Below are 19,088 nucleotides of genomic sequence, written 5' to 3'. Positions count from 1 at the left end.
TAGAGAAAATTCCTGAATTTCCTTTACTTATTTACAGCCCCACCTGTAATCACCATTATTTTACAATTCTCAAGATTATGCAATTTTGAGACTATACAGGCATTTTGTGAGAGAAAAGTTCACATTTTGCAGATGAGGAAACTGAGACTCTGAATGGCAGCTAAGTAAATGTGCTGTCGAGCGAGATTGGAGCCCAAGTACCACTCCACAGCAAAGCCTGCACTCTTCTCCCGGAGCTCCCTCGCCTCATTTGCAGTTTAACCTTGCAAATTTCTTGCCTGGATTTTGCGGAGCAAGAATAAGAGGTGTTTGGTGGAAGACAATGTTAGTATGAGTCTAGCCATGCTGCTTACAAGTCTTTGTGTAATATGTATTGAACTGTGCTTTGGTTTCATATTTGTCTATGATATTTGAAAACGTGACATAACTAACGTCATGCTTAAGACAAGTTTAAAAACACAAAATGTGAAATGAAATATGGAAATATTTTCCCAATGGGGAAGTTTTTCATGGAGAATGTAGTCAGTATTTCTACTTCATTCTCAGCCAAATGTTAGAGTATGTAGAAATTTGTGAAAACACTCACCACAAAAAAAACCTGAGTCCTGGGAATTTAATGTAGTGGAAGAGAGCACTTGCCCAGCAAACGTAAGGCCCTTCATTCAGTCCCCAGCACCAAAAAACCCGTGAGTCTGTTAACATAGAACACCTAGATGGTTAAAGTTTATTTTATTTATCTGATAGTGGAATACCAAAATGCAAAAAAACAAAAACAAAAACACGCACAAAAAAACCTACCAAGTTTGGAGAAAGCAGAAAATAGACATTATTGAAGCTCAAAGTCCTTTTTTAGTCTGATTACATTAAAACACATATACACTCCAATGTAAAGAAACAACACTTAACTGAACTAAGTGCACAATGACCTCATTCTTGGAATTTTAACCATGACTATTTCTACAATTCTCACAGTTTTGCAATTTTGAGAATGCACAGGCATTATTTAAAAAGGAGAAGAAGAAAAAAGAGAGGCCTAATTAAGTGTTCGTTGCCAGGAGGAACAAGAACTAAACGCAGACACTGGGCAGAACGTAGACACTTGTTCTCATGATAAAGTGGGCAGTCACAACCTTGAACCGATGTGGACTTCCTCTGATACCACTCAGTTCTGATTTTCTCCAGTTGAAATTTCAATCATGATGAAAAGTTCCTTGGTTCTTTTTTGAAAAAGAGAAGCAGCCAAGTTCTGAATGCAAGCATTGGTGTGTAATCCACACAGCTGTTCAGTGTCCATGAGATTACCTGTGCTAAACGATAAAGATCTTTTGATACGCAGGGTTTTAACTTCTGCTAGTTTCTACATAGTCATTCTTTAAGATCTTATTTCACTTATGTTTCTTAAACGCTCACTTTATGCAAATACAAGAATTAATGTGCATCCTAAGGTGAGACTCAGTGATGAAATGGTGTACACATTTACTCCTTGTCACGGGAAAGTTACACATAAGAAACACAGGCTGCATTTTTTGTTGACCCATGCAGAAAATGCTCATAAAAATCAAGCAAACAACGAGACATCATTCAGCCACGAAAATTTACCCTCCAGTCATAACAGGCTTACCAACAAAAATATAAGCGCTGACAGCTGCATCAAAACTGTTGGGCAGCGTTAATTCTGGTTAGAAGGGCCGTGAGCAAAGCATTACAGTCATGAGTTTTCCTGGTTTTCACAGGGGATTGAGACTATTCCCTCCTTGAATGGCTTTTCCCTACACCACAAGCTTTCACTGAACAATCAACAGGAAACTGAAAAAGCTGAGAAATGCCTTTCTTGAGTTTCTGATCCTGGAAACAGCTTGCTATACATAGGTCCTTAAGGCAAATGCCAGGAATCAAAGAAATTGTAGAAGAGGCTCAGAATGTAAACACAAAAACTGCTGACCAAGGAGTCGTCCCCTTGGAAGGAAACTCTTCACAAGAAGGCATCTTTGCAAGACCAGCATCTGGGATTTTGAAGTGAATGTGAACTTGATATTCCAGAAGTGCTGCATATATTTATTTTTTCTATCATAGGAACTTCTGGAATAGATAACAGTTCATGACGCTGTTTAAAAACAAAAACAGATAGCATGGAGAAGCACGCAAACACTTAGCAAGTTTTAGGTTTGTGTCTGCTTTACTGTCACATTTTACTTTTGTGGTTGGCATAGGGGAAACCGAACTGGGAGATCATAATGTTGGAGTATTTTAAGGGCATGCCATCATAGATATTAACAAGCTTATTCAGACAGTAAGACCTCTGGAGAAAGTGCTCAGCTCGGTGCCACATCCCAGAGTAGCCGTTGGTTTCTTTTTCCAAACTCAGAACGTTTACAGGTTTCACAAATATCCCCGAAGCCTTTCCAGTGTGCTTGGTGACAATGAAATTCATGGCGATATCGTCACAGTTTTGCGTTTCATCGATCAAAGCGTGGACGGCGGCGGGCTGTCTTTGGAAGAGTTCAAGGTATCTGCTGTTGAAGAACGAGGCTCCGGTCAGTATCATCGAGTACTGGTCACCATTTCCAAAGCCCGGAGTCTGCAGCTCAAAACCTCCGTAATTATAGATGCCCGAAGAAGTAGAGACATGCTTTCTAGGAACAAATCCCACAATCTGGTCAGGGAATTGCTGCAAAGAGGGAAAAAGAACAATGAGGTGAGGCAGCTTCTCAGAGAACATAGTGAGAAAGTCCACTTATGACAGGGAGAATAAAACTGATCTGTCAACTTTATTACCTTATTACCTTAATTTCATCTAACTCTGGCCAGCTTCCCCAATCTTAGGTCACAATACATGTGTACCTGGAAATGTCACAAGGAAACGCCCTATGTAGGTAGCTACCTTAAACAAACAGCAGTGTCTTTTTTTTTTTCAAAAATGGAGAATGGGAAGGTAAAACAGGTCCTGTCCTAGGGGCTGGTTCCAGTGGGAGGAGAGAAGTTACAAGGAAAGGGTGTAGGAGGGCGAATGTGGTAGAAATATAATGCACTCATGTATGAAAACGGAAAAATGACACCTGTTGAAACCATTCCAAGATGGGAGGAGGGAGGATAAAGGAGGATGATGGAGGGCTGAATTCAACTATGATATATTGTAAGAACTTTTGTACATGTCACAGTGTATCCCCAAAACAACAATAATAAAAAATAAATGTTTCCCCAAAACTTTACAGGTCAGATTCTTTACAGGTCAAATCTCTCTGGAAAAAATAAAACAAAACTCTAGCGTCACAAATATTCTAACATTATCTGATCTCAACAAATCCAGTCACCATAAGGTTGTATACAACACTGTCGCAGGGACACATTTCTCACTTGGGACTGTGTCCCGTGGAAAATAGCTCCACATTTCATCTTTGCTGTGCCAATCATGTCTTCATTGGAGCTGTGGAAGGCAATCCCAGTCCTTCTTCCCAGTTCACCAAAATATCCAGCCAACTTTCACGCTGGCTTAATTAAGCTCAGGAAATCTCGATTAAGCCTTTGGTGATTTCATCTATGTTCTAGAAAAATGTTGCCTACACTGTTTTGAGAAAGTTCTGCATTAAAGACCATGTTGCCCTGGGTAAGCACTAGGTAAAATCTTATACAGACGTTTTCATAAACATTACCTGCCAAATTGAGAATGCAAAAACAAGGTCCTGGGCGCTAATGAGTGTGTCATCGTCTACCATTAACACTGCTGAAATGAAATGAAAAACAGTTTTATATTGAGCAGTTTGGAAATGAAAACAAAAGCAGATACAGCTGGGTGTGTACAGATCATTTCAATAAAGTATTTTCTGACTCAGTAAGTAAGAACTGCATTCTGACAGAGATTTGACTAGTAGAAAAAGTCTTTCTGCATTTTAACTGATCTTATAATTGCCCGAGGGGAAAATAATGATGTAATTATCATACATCATCCCAGAAACTAATGAATCTATAAATAAATAAAGCCAAGGTTCTTTCAGGCAAATTATAACCCCATGAAACTTATAAATGCAAGGAAGAGGGTGACAAAAATCTTATGAAGCTACACGTCATTTTACGACTTTTCCTGTACTGCAATCAATTATATGTATTATATCATATAGCCTTCTTTTTTTTAAAAAAAATATTGCTGTTTTGTTGTTGTTCCAAGATGTGATTTCCTCCTTAGGAAACTGCTTCTTGAAATCTTGGAAATTGTTCTTTAAGCTTTTCAAAGTGCTTTCTTATGATTCATTCCCCCATTTCTCTCCAGGCAGTTAAGACAAACAGAAAGCCAGAAATCCACCCACCCTCCCCAGCCCTTGCAGACTCAGAACTCAGCTCCAGCTCACCACTGGTTTCCAGTTCAGGGAAGACCTGGAGGCGATTTCTCATTCTGTTTGCTGTTTGCGGTTTAAAGATCACAGGAACAGGGTGCGGTCCTAGAGAATTCCATAACTCATCTGGTCCCTTCTCTCCGACATTGTTCCACACCACGATCACCTTGTGCAGCTGTGGGACTGCCTGGTAATGATTCAAAAGTCTTAATAAGAGATCCGTTCTGTTGTACGTCTGCATGATGAGAGTAAAAGAATCCAGGGAGGTTTTGCCCTGGGATTTGCTCTCCCTACGCAAAGCCAGCATCTTGTCTTCTTTGGCGTTGGGAAGTAAGTTGGTCAATGCCCCTGCCACCAGTAGTAACACGAGGATGACCACCAAGGAGAAACGGAGCACTGGAATCCCCATCACTCTCCCAGGAAGTTTGCAGATGTGGCAACACCTGGAGTAGACACAGGAGTAAAACACAGAGTGTTAGCATTCTTGCCAGCCCCTGTGGCTTTCGGCTTCTCGCGTGCTCAAGCCTAGTGTAGCTGGTTCAAGTTGAGTGCTCCCTCTCTCTTTGATAAGGTGACTTGTCCTGAGAGATAAAAAGCATGGTCTAATATTCCTTTCCTTTGGCCCTGTATATTTTGTAGTAGTTAGAAGATCTTACATACAGAAATAAAAGGATTAGGTTTTTAAAAATTTTTTCTTATTCTGTCTTAACGATCAGAGATTATTTTAAAAATGGGATTATATTCCCTTTAGTGATACATTTATGGTAAACTTATATTTTGGTAGCGTAATACCTGAGTCAGATGAAAACAGGAGCAGCAGCACAAATCGTGAAGGTGCATTTAGCACTCCTCAGGCCCCAACTATGTGCTTCACCTGCTGTGCTTTGTATTTATCAACAAAATAAGCATATGAGGAGCGCTTACCTTCTGGCAGGCCATGTGCAAAGTCCTGTGGCTACAGCATTGAGTAACAGTGTATCTGCTATTGGTAGCAGAAGTGACAGCAGAGAGGCACCCAAGAAACACATTCAAAACGTAATTTAGGATGGGGATGATGCAGGGAAAGTGTGTATAGGTAAAATGAGGAGGATGGATTTTACTGTTGTGAGATGGAAAACCATGGAGATTGACAGGATCTAATTTATCTTTTATTATTACTGTTATTATCATTATTAAATAGTTTACATGCTTACTGAGATTAACTAACTTTCCCAAAATTATTCAGCAGTTTGAGTAACAGAGCTAGGATTATGTCAGGGTACCCTGCCCCGGCCCCAGGCTGACCATCACTATTGGCCTGTCCTGCACTGCCTGGACTCCCGGCCAGGGCTCTGGAGCTTCCGCTCCTCCCACTACAGATGCATTCTATCTTCCTCCCTATACCTAAAGAATCTTCCAGCTGGGCATGGTAGGGCAGACCTGTATCCCAGCACTCAGGAGGCTGAGGCGTTCTTCAACCTCACAATCTTCTACTGTGTTCGAGGCCAGCCTGGGCTACACAGCCAGCCCCCATCTGAAAAGACTGAAAAACAATCTTCCAGAGATAGTCTTAGAGTAGTAATGAATGAATAACTGGTAAATGTGGACTAGCTATGCATTGGTCAAACATTTTTGTACAATCAAATGTCTCATATATGTAAGAAAAGGCTAAATCTCACAGGTAGTTTTTTGTTTTATTTAGTGGTACTGAAATCTGAACTCAGGGCTTCACACCTGTTAGGCAAGCACTTTACTACTGAGTCACACCCCCGGCACTTTTGGCTTTAGTTTGTTTTTCAAATAGGGTTTCACTTTCACTGGGACCACAGGGCTAAGGATCACGAGCCTCCCTCCTATGCTTCCCAAGTAGCTGGGATTACAGACAAGTACCACCACAACTGGCTTATTTATGAGATGGGGTCTTGCTAACTTTTTGCCTGGGCTGGCCTTGAACCACAATCCTCCTGTCTCCGCCTCCTCAGTAGCTGGGATTATAGGTGTGAGCCACCACAGCTGGTCAATCACAGACAGTTTTACAGAGACCTACAACTGACTTCCTGGCTTCTATACCACTTCAGCTCCATATTTGCTGCCTCCTATGATTATACTTTAATCGTAATAAGTTTCAATTATTTCTGTTTTTTATTCTTTTGCTATTTCTGCTTCTGGCTCCAGACTACTTCTCCAGAAGCCCCATAAGACTTTCAGGTGTGTCATGATTTTGCGTTCTGGCAACTGAGTCTTCATATCCATTTTATCAATGCAGGGATTCAGTGTGACATGACTACAGCCATATCTCTGCCCTCTTAAGTCCTAACCACCATGGTTTCCCCTGAGTAGCCCTCGCTAGGTTTCTCTGCATAGTTTCCCAGTGTATCACGAACAGACAAAACCATCAAAGTCATCAGATTCTGGCTCCAAGGATTTGCCTGACTCTTTGGTATTATCTTAAGATAAACCAAGGTACACTACGGTTAGGATGAAGTCACTGTTGTCATAACCCAAATTTTGGGGATCCAACTAGTCTTGCTGCCACTTTGGACCACACTTCCATCAGTAAGTCCCCCAATAAATTTCACTCTGTGTGATCTTGGATCTATCTGCAGCTCTTTCTTTGGTCGCACAGCACTGGGAGGCCCATGGATCTATCCTACTACTCTAGAGAAGTACGAAACCCAGAAGTGAGGAAAAGGAATTGTTCAAAGAAATTTTACTTACAGAAAGACTAGAACCCCAACTCAACCCGGAGCTTCTAATCAAGATTTAAAAGATACCTTTAAGAAAACAAAATAGATTTCTTAGAATCAGCAAGAATGTGTTATATGAGATATGATGCTTGATGACCTGGAACCTAGCCTATGCCTGCCCAAGCAATTTCTCTTCTTAGACTGCACCGTAAACAGATAACTCTCATTTTCTTCTTCATGTGATCAGTGGTGAGGAAGCTAGACTTCCGACCACTACCCCATGGAAGCACTATGTTAACTTCTCAAAGCCACGGTCACTGCTCTTCTCCTATAGCACTGACTCCATACATCTGTTTCTGGATCTTTCCGCCTTCTTGGAAAACTGCACCATGTGGTATACATACCACCAATTTCTAAGCTCTTGATTTCACATCTTGTGGTTGAAGTCAGACAATTGCAGCTAGACCATCACCCCATGGGAAATCCTAAGACTGGGCTAAATCTTCCTCATGGAGCTTTATATTCCAAAGTAAATCTCACTTCACTTTCCAAGCTTTTGTTTTTCATTGAGGAGACTTGACAGAAGTCCGATTAAAGTAGCCATCAACCATATATACCCATGAGCCTGCTTTATGTCAAGGTGTGTTTTAACCATAGAACGTTTTCTCTCTCCATAGTTCCAGGGCACAGAGAGACTGTAGAGATCTCAGAATTTTTCTTTGCAGTTGATGAGAATGCAGAATTCCAGGAACAAGGCCATAAGCTCCATGATGTCATGGTGTGTTCAGTCCCATGCAAACACAGGAAGGGCTTATTTCATTTTAGTTTTTGGTTTTCTGAGACAAGGGGTCTCCCTCCAACTCACTAGGTAGCCCAGGCTGGCTGTGAACTCACGATCCTCCTGCCTCCACCTCCTGAGTGCTGGGATTACAGTAAGTCCTACCCCATCTGGCCTTGGGAAGAGTTTATTCACAAGGACAAGTCCAGCAGCTCTTACTTTTCAACAGTCCGGGTTTGAAAAGCAAAGTTACCTTTACAGTAAGCTTTTAGAGGCACTTTCAAGGCTATTTTCTCTTAGACTTCTCCTGCAGTTTGTTCTATTAAGAAAAGCAATTTTGTGCTTCCTCTTCTATCATGGTCTCACTCTAAGACATGAATAAAATGAATTATTTTTTAAGTAACCTCAGCTTTACTATGATTATTTTTCAAGGACAGTAATTTAAGTCTTCAGAGTACATTTCATTTCATCATGTACCCTCTTACTAAAACAACGTGTACTGCTAACGTACTCAGCCAAAGGCGAACCACATGAATTAATAATACTGATTCAAAGGCCTTGAAAATCCTTTTAATACCAAATCAAAAGCGGTCTCATAAAATATATTTTCGGTTCTGCATTTTGTTTGTCAGTTACAAACCCTCAGAATAAAGAGCCATCTTGATAAATGCATTTAAGTATACCAGGATTAAGATGTTTATATGCACTTTACAGTTTGCCAAGTAGGAATACTGTAACTCTAAAACCCGTGTAACACGTTACTGCATTTCAACAGCATATACATAGTAATATGGTATTGCCAATTCTTATTACATAACACATCTCTAAAGCAGACCTGATGACTTACTGCTTGGCAATTCGGTGCAAAAAACTCAAGGAGACCAGTTACTATAGCTTACTGTAAATGTACAATGTCACAGAGACTCATGCACAACTGTTCTCGTTTATCCCTACTTTTAAGTATTCACTGTATCCATTTTAGAAATTTTCTCTTTCAAATACCTCCTAATCCCCTACTTTACCTGTTCCAAAAAGGTTTTAGGAGATGTGAATAACTGATGTCTTTAGGATTATATTGTAAACATTTCATCTGGTATTTATTAAGTAATGCAGCCCAATAAAATTATGGAACTGTTTAGCTTGCGTGGAAAAGCAGAGAGGAAGGAGTTGTAGACTCTAGTGCAAGTGGCACACTACTTTGAGAATAGCTGAAGTCTAGAATCCTACTGTTCTAGATCCACCAGAAACATCCGTAACACTGTTTGGAGAGTAATGCTGGCTTTAGGACTGCATGGATTTCACAGCATATAGCTTCCTTTTGTTCTTTTTTAGAGAAAGTGTCACTTAATTCCCAGCTTTGAGCTTTGAAAAAACACATCTGCGAGACCTGTCTTACTTGAAAGGACCAAGAAGTAAATGCAGGCACCTCTCAGTTCTCTTGCCCTCAAATTCCCAAATTTCTTTTAGTTTGGCTACATCCTTTTTAAAATTATGTCTCTATATACTTACTGACACCCTGTCTTATTCCAAAGAGGACCAGATAGCTCTTAGCCTATGTTCTTTCTGCCCTTCGCTCATCCCTAGGAGTAGGGTAGATTAACACGGCTCTGGTAAGTCATTGAAACAAAGACCCTTCCCATTCTCATCATCTGAGAAGTCAAAGCCTACATTAACTCACAGAGAGCACTCCCTTTTAGTTATTTTGATACACTGGATTAAAGCATCTTTCACCCTAGAGGTTTACAACTAGGGATGATTGTGCTCTCTTGGTGACATTTGGCAGACTGGGGACATTTTTGGTTGTCACAACTGGAGGGAGATGCCAATGCTATCTCATGGGTAGATGTCAGGGACATTGCTAAACACCCTACAATGCACAGGGTAGCTTCCCATAGCAAACAATGATCTGGTTAAAACCAGACCCATTAGCAGTCACTTGCCATTTTCAATAAGCCCAAACCCAACCTTCTCCCCAGCCCCAGGAGACCACTAACTTACATTCTGTCTTTGATGGATTTGCTTATTCTATACATTTGCTATGAATGGAACCAAATGATATATGGCCTTTGTATCTGGCTTCTTTCACTTAGCATTGTTTTCAGGCTCATACCTTTACACATACCTCCTTTTTTATTGCCAAATAATATTTCATTGGATGGATATATCATATTGTGTTTATCTGCACATCTTTGCCAGGGGCGGGGGCAGTGTCTTGTATGTCGTAGGGTGTGCCCAGGTGGAGAAACCATGCATTACAAATAAGTTGCCTAATAAGACACACTTGAACATGGCAGGGAGGACAACCAGAAAGGTAGCCTGTGCAAACCCCAGTGCTATTTGTTATACTTAAACAGTAAGGGACAAAGCCATGGCAGTAGCAGTGCCCCAATATTTATATGAGAGCTGGATCAGAACTCAGAGCCTGTCTAAGTCAACTTCCTCTGCTCACAGATAAAGGACTTAGGGTGCAGAGACCAGGAACTTGCTTAAGGCCATGCAGCTGGATTTGGCTACCCAGCAACAGAGCCAAGGCAAAACCTTCCTGATGGCAACAGTCCATGACTCTTTCCATCATAATATAGCAAATTCTGAAAGGATGTGTGAAAAACATTAGCATATACGGCTGTCACTGAGGTACCTGAAAGACAATATAAAAGTTAGTACTTGGCATGCAGGAATTTTTTTTATAGCTTTAATGAGATTTCACATACTATAAATTCACCCATTCAAAGAATACAGCCCAAGCCAGGCGTCGGTGGCTCATGCCTGTAATCCCAGCTACCCAGGAAGTAGAGATCAGGAGAACTGCAGTTCAAAGCCAGCCATGGGCAAATAGTTCATGAGACCCTATCCTGAAAAAACCCTTCACAAAAAAGTGCTGGTGGAGTGACTCAAGGTGTAGGTTTAAACACCAGCACTGCCAAAAAAACAAAAAAGAAAGAAAGAATACAGTTTAACACTTTATAATGTCCTCATAGAGTTTTGCAAACATCACTACAATTTTCTTTTCTAATCTTTGTTGAAGCAAGGATCTTGCTATGTAGCCCAGGCTGGCCTCAAACTCACAATTCCTCCTGCCTCAACCTCTTGAGTGCTGGGATCACAGGAATGCACCACCACATCTCCCCATTTTAAAATATTTTCAACATCCCCAAAAGAAATCCAGACCCACCAGCCTTTACTTTCCATTTTCATTAACCCCAAATCCAAACTTCTCCCAGCCCCAGAAACCACTAATTTACTTTCAGTCTCAATGGATTTGCCTATTCTAGACATATGATATGAATAGAATTATACAATATATGGCTTTTTTACCTGGCTCCTTTCACTTAGCACAAAGTATTTCCAAGGTTCATACATATTGTATCTGTAGGGACCTCTTTCTTTTTTGTTGCCAAGTAACATTCACTGGATGGGTGTATTACTGGAGTTTGAACTCAGAGCCTTATGCTTGCTGGCAGGTGCTCTATACTTGAGTCATGGCCCTAGCTGGATATATCAGTTTTGGTGATCTGTTCAACAGATGTTGGACATTTGGATTGTTTCCACATTTTGGTTAGTGCGGCTATGAACATCTGTGTGCAAATTTTTATGTGAACATATCTTATCATTTCTCTTGGGTATAGGCCTAGGAAGAGAGTCCTTGGGTCATTCTGTCAGGAATATTTAAATAGCTCTGAACTTAACTGATTTTGGGAAGAGCATTATTTGAAATTATGAATTTTCTTAAGTGTGGCCATAAGATAGAGTAAGAAAGTAAATAATACACAATCTATGAAGCAGCAGTCATACATTCTCTCACATATGCCTTCAAGTAAACCAGGCCAGTTGAATTTTCAAAGACCTGCTAATTCAGTTACTTACTACATCACCTATCAAAGTTCCCTAGAAGGAACTCTTTTGAAGAATTCTTTTCTCAGGGCTGGTTCCTTAGACTGGAAGAGCAACAATTACCCAGAAAGAAGAAGCTCTAAGCACATACACCAGAGCAGAGCATGAACAAAAATTACTCATGTCCTCTGGCTCATAAGGTAGAAAGCAATGAGCATCACATGAGATCTGTCATTTTCATCTTGATGTCACAGATGGTGGAAGGATGAAAACTACGCTGCCATTTCGTTATGAGATTTGCCTGTTGCTGCAGATTGTTTCTCCCTAAGATCATCCTCCAGGATATGTACTTAACTAAAAACTGATGTTAATAGAATATGGAGTCACAAAAGGGCCTTTGTCTGCTAAGAGAGAGAAACCATCCCAAGGTGGGGTGGGCACTGTGGCTCACTCCTGGAATCCTAGCTACTTGGGAGGAAGAAATAGGGAGGGTCACAGTTTGAGGTGAACCTGGGCAAACAGTTCATGAGACTCTATCTCAATCAATTCCTGGGCATGTGGTGTGCACCTGTCATGCCAGCAAGGGTGAGAAGCGTAAAATAGGAGAATTGCAGTCCAGGAAAATGAGGGACCTTATCTCCAAAATAACCAGAGCAAAAAAGGCTGGGGGCATGGCTCAAGTGGTAGAGTGCCTGCCTAGCAAGCCTGAAGCCCTGAGTTCAAACCCCAGCACTACCTGTAGATATACACATCTGTCTGTCTATTTATCTATTTATCTATCTCATTCCAAGGTAAAATATAGAGGTCATTTACAACCTGGGTTTTCCTTCTATGGACATGCAAGATGACAGTTGGAAGAGAGAGCTGTGCAACCAATGAGCACTTTCTGTTGGGTTTACTGCATACAGGTAACAGAAACTGCTCAAACTGAGACCAAGGAACTCGTGCCTACATACAGCTTTCTCATCTGTGACTTCCTGTGTTGGCACGTGCTATTTACCTACAAAGCCCTTCCATTCATTCATCAGACAAGTCTCTGAAATAAATATCACCTGTTCTGGGAGATTTTTCTCTTATGGCTTCCCATCTTTGTGATCTTGTGAACTTTGAACACAGTGCTACCAGACCTTGTTTCTAGGTATGACAACTGTGCCTCTAGCTTGTTTCAGTGTGAATGTATCTGGAGGTGGTTTCTGCCAGTCTTTGCAGTCCAGAACAGTGTCTGGCCCATTTTTTTTTGTTAGTGCTCATAATTCTTGGTAGTTGAACAGAGTTGGGAACTTTTGCTGAAATTGTTCTAAACTTCACAATGGATATCTAAAATTGAACAGAATTCACTTAAATTCAATGCAAATGAATGCAACCAAGACAAGACAATCATAAGAGACCTGGGTCTTCACACATCTGGTGACTAGGAGAGCCAGTCATGAAATGACCTCAAGCCTGCACCTCATAGATCACCTGTCTTCTTCACTACTGTGGCCAAGCTACTTGGTAAATAAAAGATGTCTCAGATCTCTGATTTCTTCCACATCTTTCTAATGATACTTTGAAGTATCTTTGAACATCCCTGTTTCTATGGAAGCTCTTGGTGAATGAACCTATTTCCCTTGGGGAGAAATCACCATTTGTTAGACAATATCATCCTTGTGAATTTCCCAAGGAGGCTCAGAAATAACCAGAAACTATATTACCTAGTCAGGAAGGCAGCATATGAGTTTTAAAAAGCCAAAAGTCTTAATGTAGTGGACAAATAAGAATTTATTTTGGGTTCTGAAAGTGGGAAAAACTACAGAGGGTGGGGGAGGGGGCAGGAGGGAGAAATGACGCATTAAATTTTTAAAAATTTAAATTAAAAAAAAAAAACCTAGAGACTGCAGAATGACTGGCTAAGCCAGTTCACCGTGGGCCACAGTGAGCCATTCTGTTAAGTAGCATACACTAGAGTTTACTTCACTGTACATTAAAGAATGCCAGAAATAAAAGGTAGGTTTTTTCCAGGTGCTATACACTACTTTGGAAATCGTTTTTAACTTAAGGATTCTACCCATATTCAGGAAATTCGTTAGCTGAATTCTTCATTCTGATATCTTAGAAATACCACATAGCTCTTCTGATCTACGAACCCTGTCCTCTCTTCCTAAACGACTTCCTCTCACTTTTTTCCCTGAAGATTCCATGCACTCTTACAAGACTCTTCCCAATTCCTGTTACCTTTTTTCACATGTCTAAATATATCAAAATAACTTAGTGTTAATGATACATATAGTAAGAAAGACAGGAAGAGGAACAGACTTGTAACAATAAAAGGGCCCAGGTAGTGAGCTTGCTGTGTTTATGACCAATTGATTATATGGCGATCATATCATCATATAACCACAATGTATGATCGAGATGGGGATCAACTGTGTTATGTACTATTAGGGCTCAAGTGATTCATCTTTTCTACTGCCAGTATAACTCTGTGTGTGTGAGTGTGTGTGTGTGTGTGTGTGTGTGTGTGTGTGTGTGTTAGATACACAGATGGATGGATGGATGGATGGATAGATGGGTGATCACTGATGGCTATTTTAAGCCCTGTCATTTAGAAGGCCTAGTCCTGCCTTTACCATATTTTTGAAACTATAGTTCTGAAATAGAATTTCTAAAACATATTAAGAAACAGATACATTTACCACAGCACCACACTTGAACCCATAGGTGCTGCTGTAACAGACCTTTTCTCACATCAAGCAGCAAGAAAAGCTTTTCTGTACTAATTACAATACCTATCAAGTCCTCCTGCTGGCAGCCAGGGTGAGGGAGCCATTTCTTGATGGCTAAATCAGGTTAGAACAAACAAGGGCAGCATCAAAACAGGGCTATCGGTCACTACTGCTGGTGTCCCCATTTCCCCTCCTGACCCACCCTTTCTATCTGCATCATCCAGCATGTTCAGTTTTTCCTCTTCCCTTTCCCGCTCAAAGCTTCATATCCTTTCTCAATACTGCTTCAGGCAGCCACTGTCAATTAACTAGTTTGCTTTATTATCCTGAGTTAAGGGGAAATAACATAAATATTAGGTATAAAGTGTTTTGAAAGCACACCCAGCCATTTGTCACTGAGGCAGACAATAAAGTTCTCTCCACTTTCGAAGTGCATAGGTGTGAATTATGGGAGATGAAAGTTCTTTCTACTCTTACACCTTTCTATTGCAATTGTCTAGCTGTATTACTGGTGATGATGACGCTGGGATGCGATCAATCCACTGGACATATACTAGAGAGGAGTTAAGAGTGGCTTTATTCCTAAGAGGAACATTGAAGACTTGTAAGGATACAAGGAGTCAATGCAGCCTAAGAAGAAAGCTAGAAATAGAAAAGCATTTTTAGCTCAGTACAGTGCAATGCAAAATTAGTTCCAGAAATGGGTCAAAAGGAAACCAAGTACATCTGCAAATGTATTCTTTTCACCATTCTAGAATACTGGAGCTTTTCATTTGAACCTCTATCTGTTTTAGTCACAGGAAAATGAAGGAGAGCAGGGCAGGATGGGAGGTGGACAGGATTGTTAAGTAACAGATCCTTGGATTGTTGTCTGGAACCCTTTCCCTTTTAGCCAATACTGGTTTTCAGAACCTTCCAAAATCACTTCTCTAAGAGAAACAGCTCTCATACATATGGATTAGGACTTAGAAGTATTTTGAGATATCAAACCAATACATGTAAGCATTACATACACAATCAGGGGAAGTTTAAAATATTCATAGTGGTCCATCAGTCAACAAAGCACTCACAGTACTTACCACGTGTCCAGCATTGTCAGCTACAAACAGCAGGCAGACACAGCACTTATTCCCCAAACCCTGAGCTCAGCAAGAGTAATGAAAGTTGTCAGACCTCTTCCTCCTGTCACATTCTATAATCAAACTGGCAATGTTTCAAGTTTTTATAAAGAAGGAAAAAACATTTCCACTCTGTTTTTGTTGATGGGGCAGCTAAGATAGAATATTACAAGAATTTTCTGAGCCACAGACAGACAGACTGTTGGGTCAGAACCAAACTCCTGACTCTCACACTTGAGCCACTTTGAGTGATCTTTGTCTTCTTCCTGGTCTCTATTTTCAGCTTTATTCTAGTCTACAAGAATATTTCAGATTTATCAGTGTTGAGGTTGGGGATACAGAGCTCAGAGACAGCGTGCCTGCTTACCATATGTGAGGCCATAGGTTTAATCCCAGCACACACAGAAAAAAGGGTATAAGTACTGACTTTTTTATTTTATAATCTGGACTATTACTTCAATGGACTCATCCTAAAAGAGGCTTTTTAGCATTTTTAATAAGCCCTGGCTCAAGTACTTTTGTTTTCATGGAAACATAAACACCTCTACAGAAAATATTTTTCCCAGATAAAAAGACTGGTACTTTACCCATGTTCATGGCAGTATTATTTGCAATAGCTAAAAGGCAGAAGCCACCCAAATGTCCACAGAAGAATGGGTAATCCATTCAGAAAATGAGGTGTATATGTATAATGGACTACTACTCAGCCTTCAAAAGGAAGGGAATTCTGATGCAGACTGCAATCGTCATGAACCCTGAAGACACTATTTTAAGTGGAACAAGCCCAGTAACCCAAAGGAAAAATACTGCATGGTCCCATTTATATGAGATAGCTAGGATATTCAAATTCATAGAAACAGAAAGTCAATTTGTGGTTGCCAGGGCTTGGGGGGGAGGAGGAAATGCCTGTTGTTGTTTGGTGGGCATATATAAGCTTTACTTTTGCAAGATGGAGAAATTCTAAAGATTAGTTACACAGCAATGTAAAAATATTTAACATGGTTGAACTGCACATTTAAAATGGTTAAGATGATCAAATTTATATAATATCTATTTTACCACATTTTTTAAAAAGTCCCCCCAAATCTGCTACTTACCTCATTGTGCTATTAATTTTTTTTTTAAACTTTCCTTATAGCTTCAGTGCTTGATAGGAATGGGCTGTCTTGGCACTATTGAAGAAAATCAAAGAATTTTCTGTGATGTTTTTGTCAATCAGCAGGAAATTAGAACATGCTATCATTGGCATTTTCCATAGGCTTTGAATTATTTAAAAATTATAATTAGCTACTCTAATTATAAAAATTCTCTAAAAATTACTCCTAGGCAATGGGGTATATAACGGCTTTGTGCAACTGCCGTATTTTTGTTTGTAATCTTTTTTTGAGGGTCCGGAAGCAGAATGGACTGATGTCATTCCAACTATCTACTGCTTACCCAGTAGCACATTTGAAACCAGAGCACATGTGCCACAGTGTAGAGCCTCTGAACATGCAAGCAATTTGCATCAGCATTCAATTTCTGGATGTCCATATATCTGTAGTGTTACCCACTACCACGGTCCTTTAGTCACCATTGGAAGCATCTAAAATACCAAGTAGGGCTGCAGATGAATGGCAGGGTAGGCTGCTGAGGACAGATGGCATCGGCCCATTCTTGCTGGCTGGTGCTAAAAGGGAGCTGGAGACCAGCCTGGGGATGAGTTTCTGCCCCTTCATCCTCTCTGCGTTCATTCCTCAGTCCTTAATCACATGTCTGAACAGCTGTTTTTTTTTTTTTAACCCATGAGTAGTTAACCGAATGCAATTGATAATATAAAAATATTTAAAAGTCCACAGTAAAAATACATTAATTTGAAAATGTTCATTACTGTAGTTTGAAATCTTACAAGCCCATTTAACCTTGTAACATAAGAAGGAACTAGGAATTCTGACTGAGATTTCCAAGATTCTTCATTTGATTGGAAACTTGCAAGATAAGGAGCAAGAACTGCTTTTGATTTTTCCAAAATCACGTTCTTTTCATGATAAAAATGATCGGAAAGGATGGATTAGTGTATACAGAAAGACTCATTGAGTGACAGGTGCCCCTTCACTGCTCCAGACCACCTCTTGTGCAAACTTAAACATCACACGGTTCTGAAATACTGGACTGATCTGGCTGTCACTGTCTCCTACTCTTCACGTCATCTTCTCTGCATAAGATTCTTCCAGGGGAAGAACTTTGGCTTATCTGGCCTAACAGCCCCAGTGCCCAGCACAAAGCATGGCACATACTCATTTAAAATGACTTTGAAAGAATAAAAAGAATCCAGCTTTGACATGACAACATATCTAGGCTAACAGGTATGGGACAAGTATTATTTAAAGATAAAGAAGTGAGGCACAGAGGAAATTTTTCTACTCGTAGAACTTTACCTGATTTAAGCAGTGTCCATCTACACGTCAGCGTGCAAATAATAACGTTGTTAGTATTGAATTTGGTCACAATGCTCTCCAGGACTTAAAGATGCAATGTAGCACTGCCGATCTCTGAAAGGAGAAGGTCCTTCTGGAAATACCGATCTTATATCTTTGGGGGTGGGGTGTGCTGGGGAAAATTGGGAGTCTCTGGAAATTGATCGAATTGATATTAACTTTGGTTCGTATTTCAAACTATTCTATGAAGGGCAATGTAGATTTCTCTATAAACAGCTAAGCAATCTCAAATTTGTAGCAGAACAGAATACAAAAACAGACTCAAATTGCACCTGATTTTGATGAGCTGAGAGCATGCTGGAAATCAACTGCTAAAATTTCATTATTTCTATATACCCCCACCAACATCATATTGAAACAAGACAGTTCAGGGAGAAAAATTCAATAGCAATGGAAGTAGTCACCATGAAACTACCTAGTTTGCATCCAATCAAGGGTTCCCCAGCAATGCAGTAAAACTCAAAGTCTATTGCCAATACAAAAGCCTCCTAAAAAAAGTAAATGCTACACATTGAACATATTTCTGTTTAAATTAAGATCATGAAATATACGTTAAGAAAGGCAGACAAAAATGCTCTTCCCAGAACCTGTTTTGTAGCACCTTAGCTGTTTTTAACACAGCAGTTTAAAACATCATATTATGCAGAATAACTACATTAGATTTTCAAAAAGCCAACCACCAAATGACTACGCAAAGTTCGAAGGCCGAGAGCAGAACACATGGATCTGTCCTCACGGCAACGAGAACATTTTAATAATAACGCGAAAGCATTTTGCAGCCTCCTCACCTCGCGTGCAGAAGACTGCGGGGGGCCGGCCGATTTATTTGCTTGCAGCTTGGTTAGCAGAAAACCCAAGGGATGTCTCGCTCGCTCTTTCTTTTAATTTTTATTTATTTATTTTCCCCCTTCATCCAAGCAGCGTGCTTCCACCCAGCCTCTCTCGCTGGATCGACAACCTGGGACACGCTCCGCCCGCAAAGTGAGCGCCTGGAGCAGGGGACAGTCCCGAGTGGCCGGGCCACCCCTCCCGGTCGGTGACGCTCCGCTTCCTGTCGGACTAAAAGGCATTCCCGAGAAGCTCGGTTTTGTAGTTTCCAGCCCACCTCCGACAGCCAGCCCCTCTCCCCGTCCGTAACAACGCTTGATCACGCACGTGACCGCGGCCCGCACGTGTCTGACCCTG

General features: G+C 40.6%; 1 protein-coding gene across 6 annotated transcripts; it reads right to left on the bottom strand.

Moving 5' to 3' along the window:
* Positions 1-712: 712 nt before the first annotated feature.
* Positions 713-18,834, bottom strand: Extl2 (exostosin like glycosyltransferase 2). Of its 6 annotated transcripts, XM_074050890.1 has the most exons (7): positions 18,692-18,834; positions 17,844-17,957; positions 16,524-16,598; positions 7,026-7,081; positions 4,344-4,771; positions 3,651-3,721; positions 713-2,668 (listed from the first exon to the last, which is right to left on the bottom strand). In XM_074050890.1, exons 5-7 carry the CDS (start codon positions 4,735-4,737, stop codon positions 2,183-2,185), a joined length of 951 nt encoding a protein of 316 aa, XP_073906991.1. In that variant the 5' UTR covers positions 4,738-4,771; positions 7,026-7,081; positions 16,524-16,598; positions 17,844-17,957; positions 18,692-18,834; the 3' UTR covers positions 713-2,182. The 6 variants fall into 6 exon arrangements, with proteins under 6 accessions (XP_073906991.1, XP_020037630.1, XP_073906990.1 ...); XM_020182041.2 differs by lacking the exon at positions 7,026-7,081; XM_074050889.1 differs by lacking the exon at positions 7,026-7,081 and having other exon boundaries at positions 3,651-3,718.
* Positions 18,835-19,088: the final 254 nt, after the last annotated feature.

This window comes from Castor canadensis, chromosome 12 (genome assembly GCF_047511655.1).
Source record: "Castor canadensis chromosome 12, mCasCan1.hap1v2, whole genome shotgun sequence".
Taxonomy (NCBI): Eukaryota; Metazoa; Chordata; class Mammalia; order Rodentia; family Castoridae; genus Castor; species Castor canadensis.
Note: the sequence above shows the minus strand (reverse complement) of the source record. Positions and strands in the feature narration are given on the sequence as shown.

Bases quoted from the DNA above. Each gene is read 5' to 3' on its own strand.
- Extl2 (XM_020182041.2), bottom strand. The intron at 3,722-4,343 runs GTGAGCTGGAGC...ATTTCATTTCAG, and splicing joins CCCTGAACTGGAAACCAGTG to CAGTGTTAATGGTAGACGAT. The intron at 2,669-3,650 runs GTAATGTTTATG...CCCTCTTTGCAG, and splicing joins TTGCATTCTCAATTTGGCAG to CAATTCCCTGACCAGATTGT.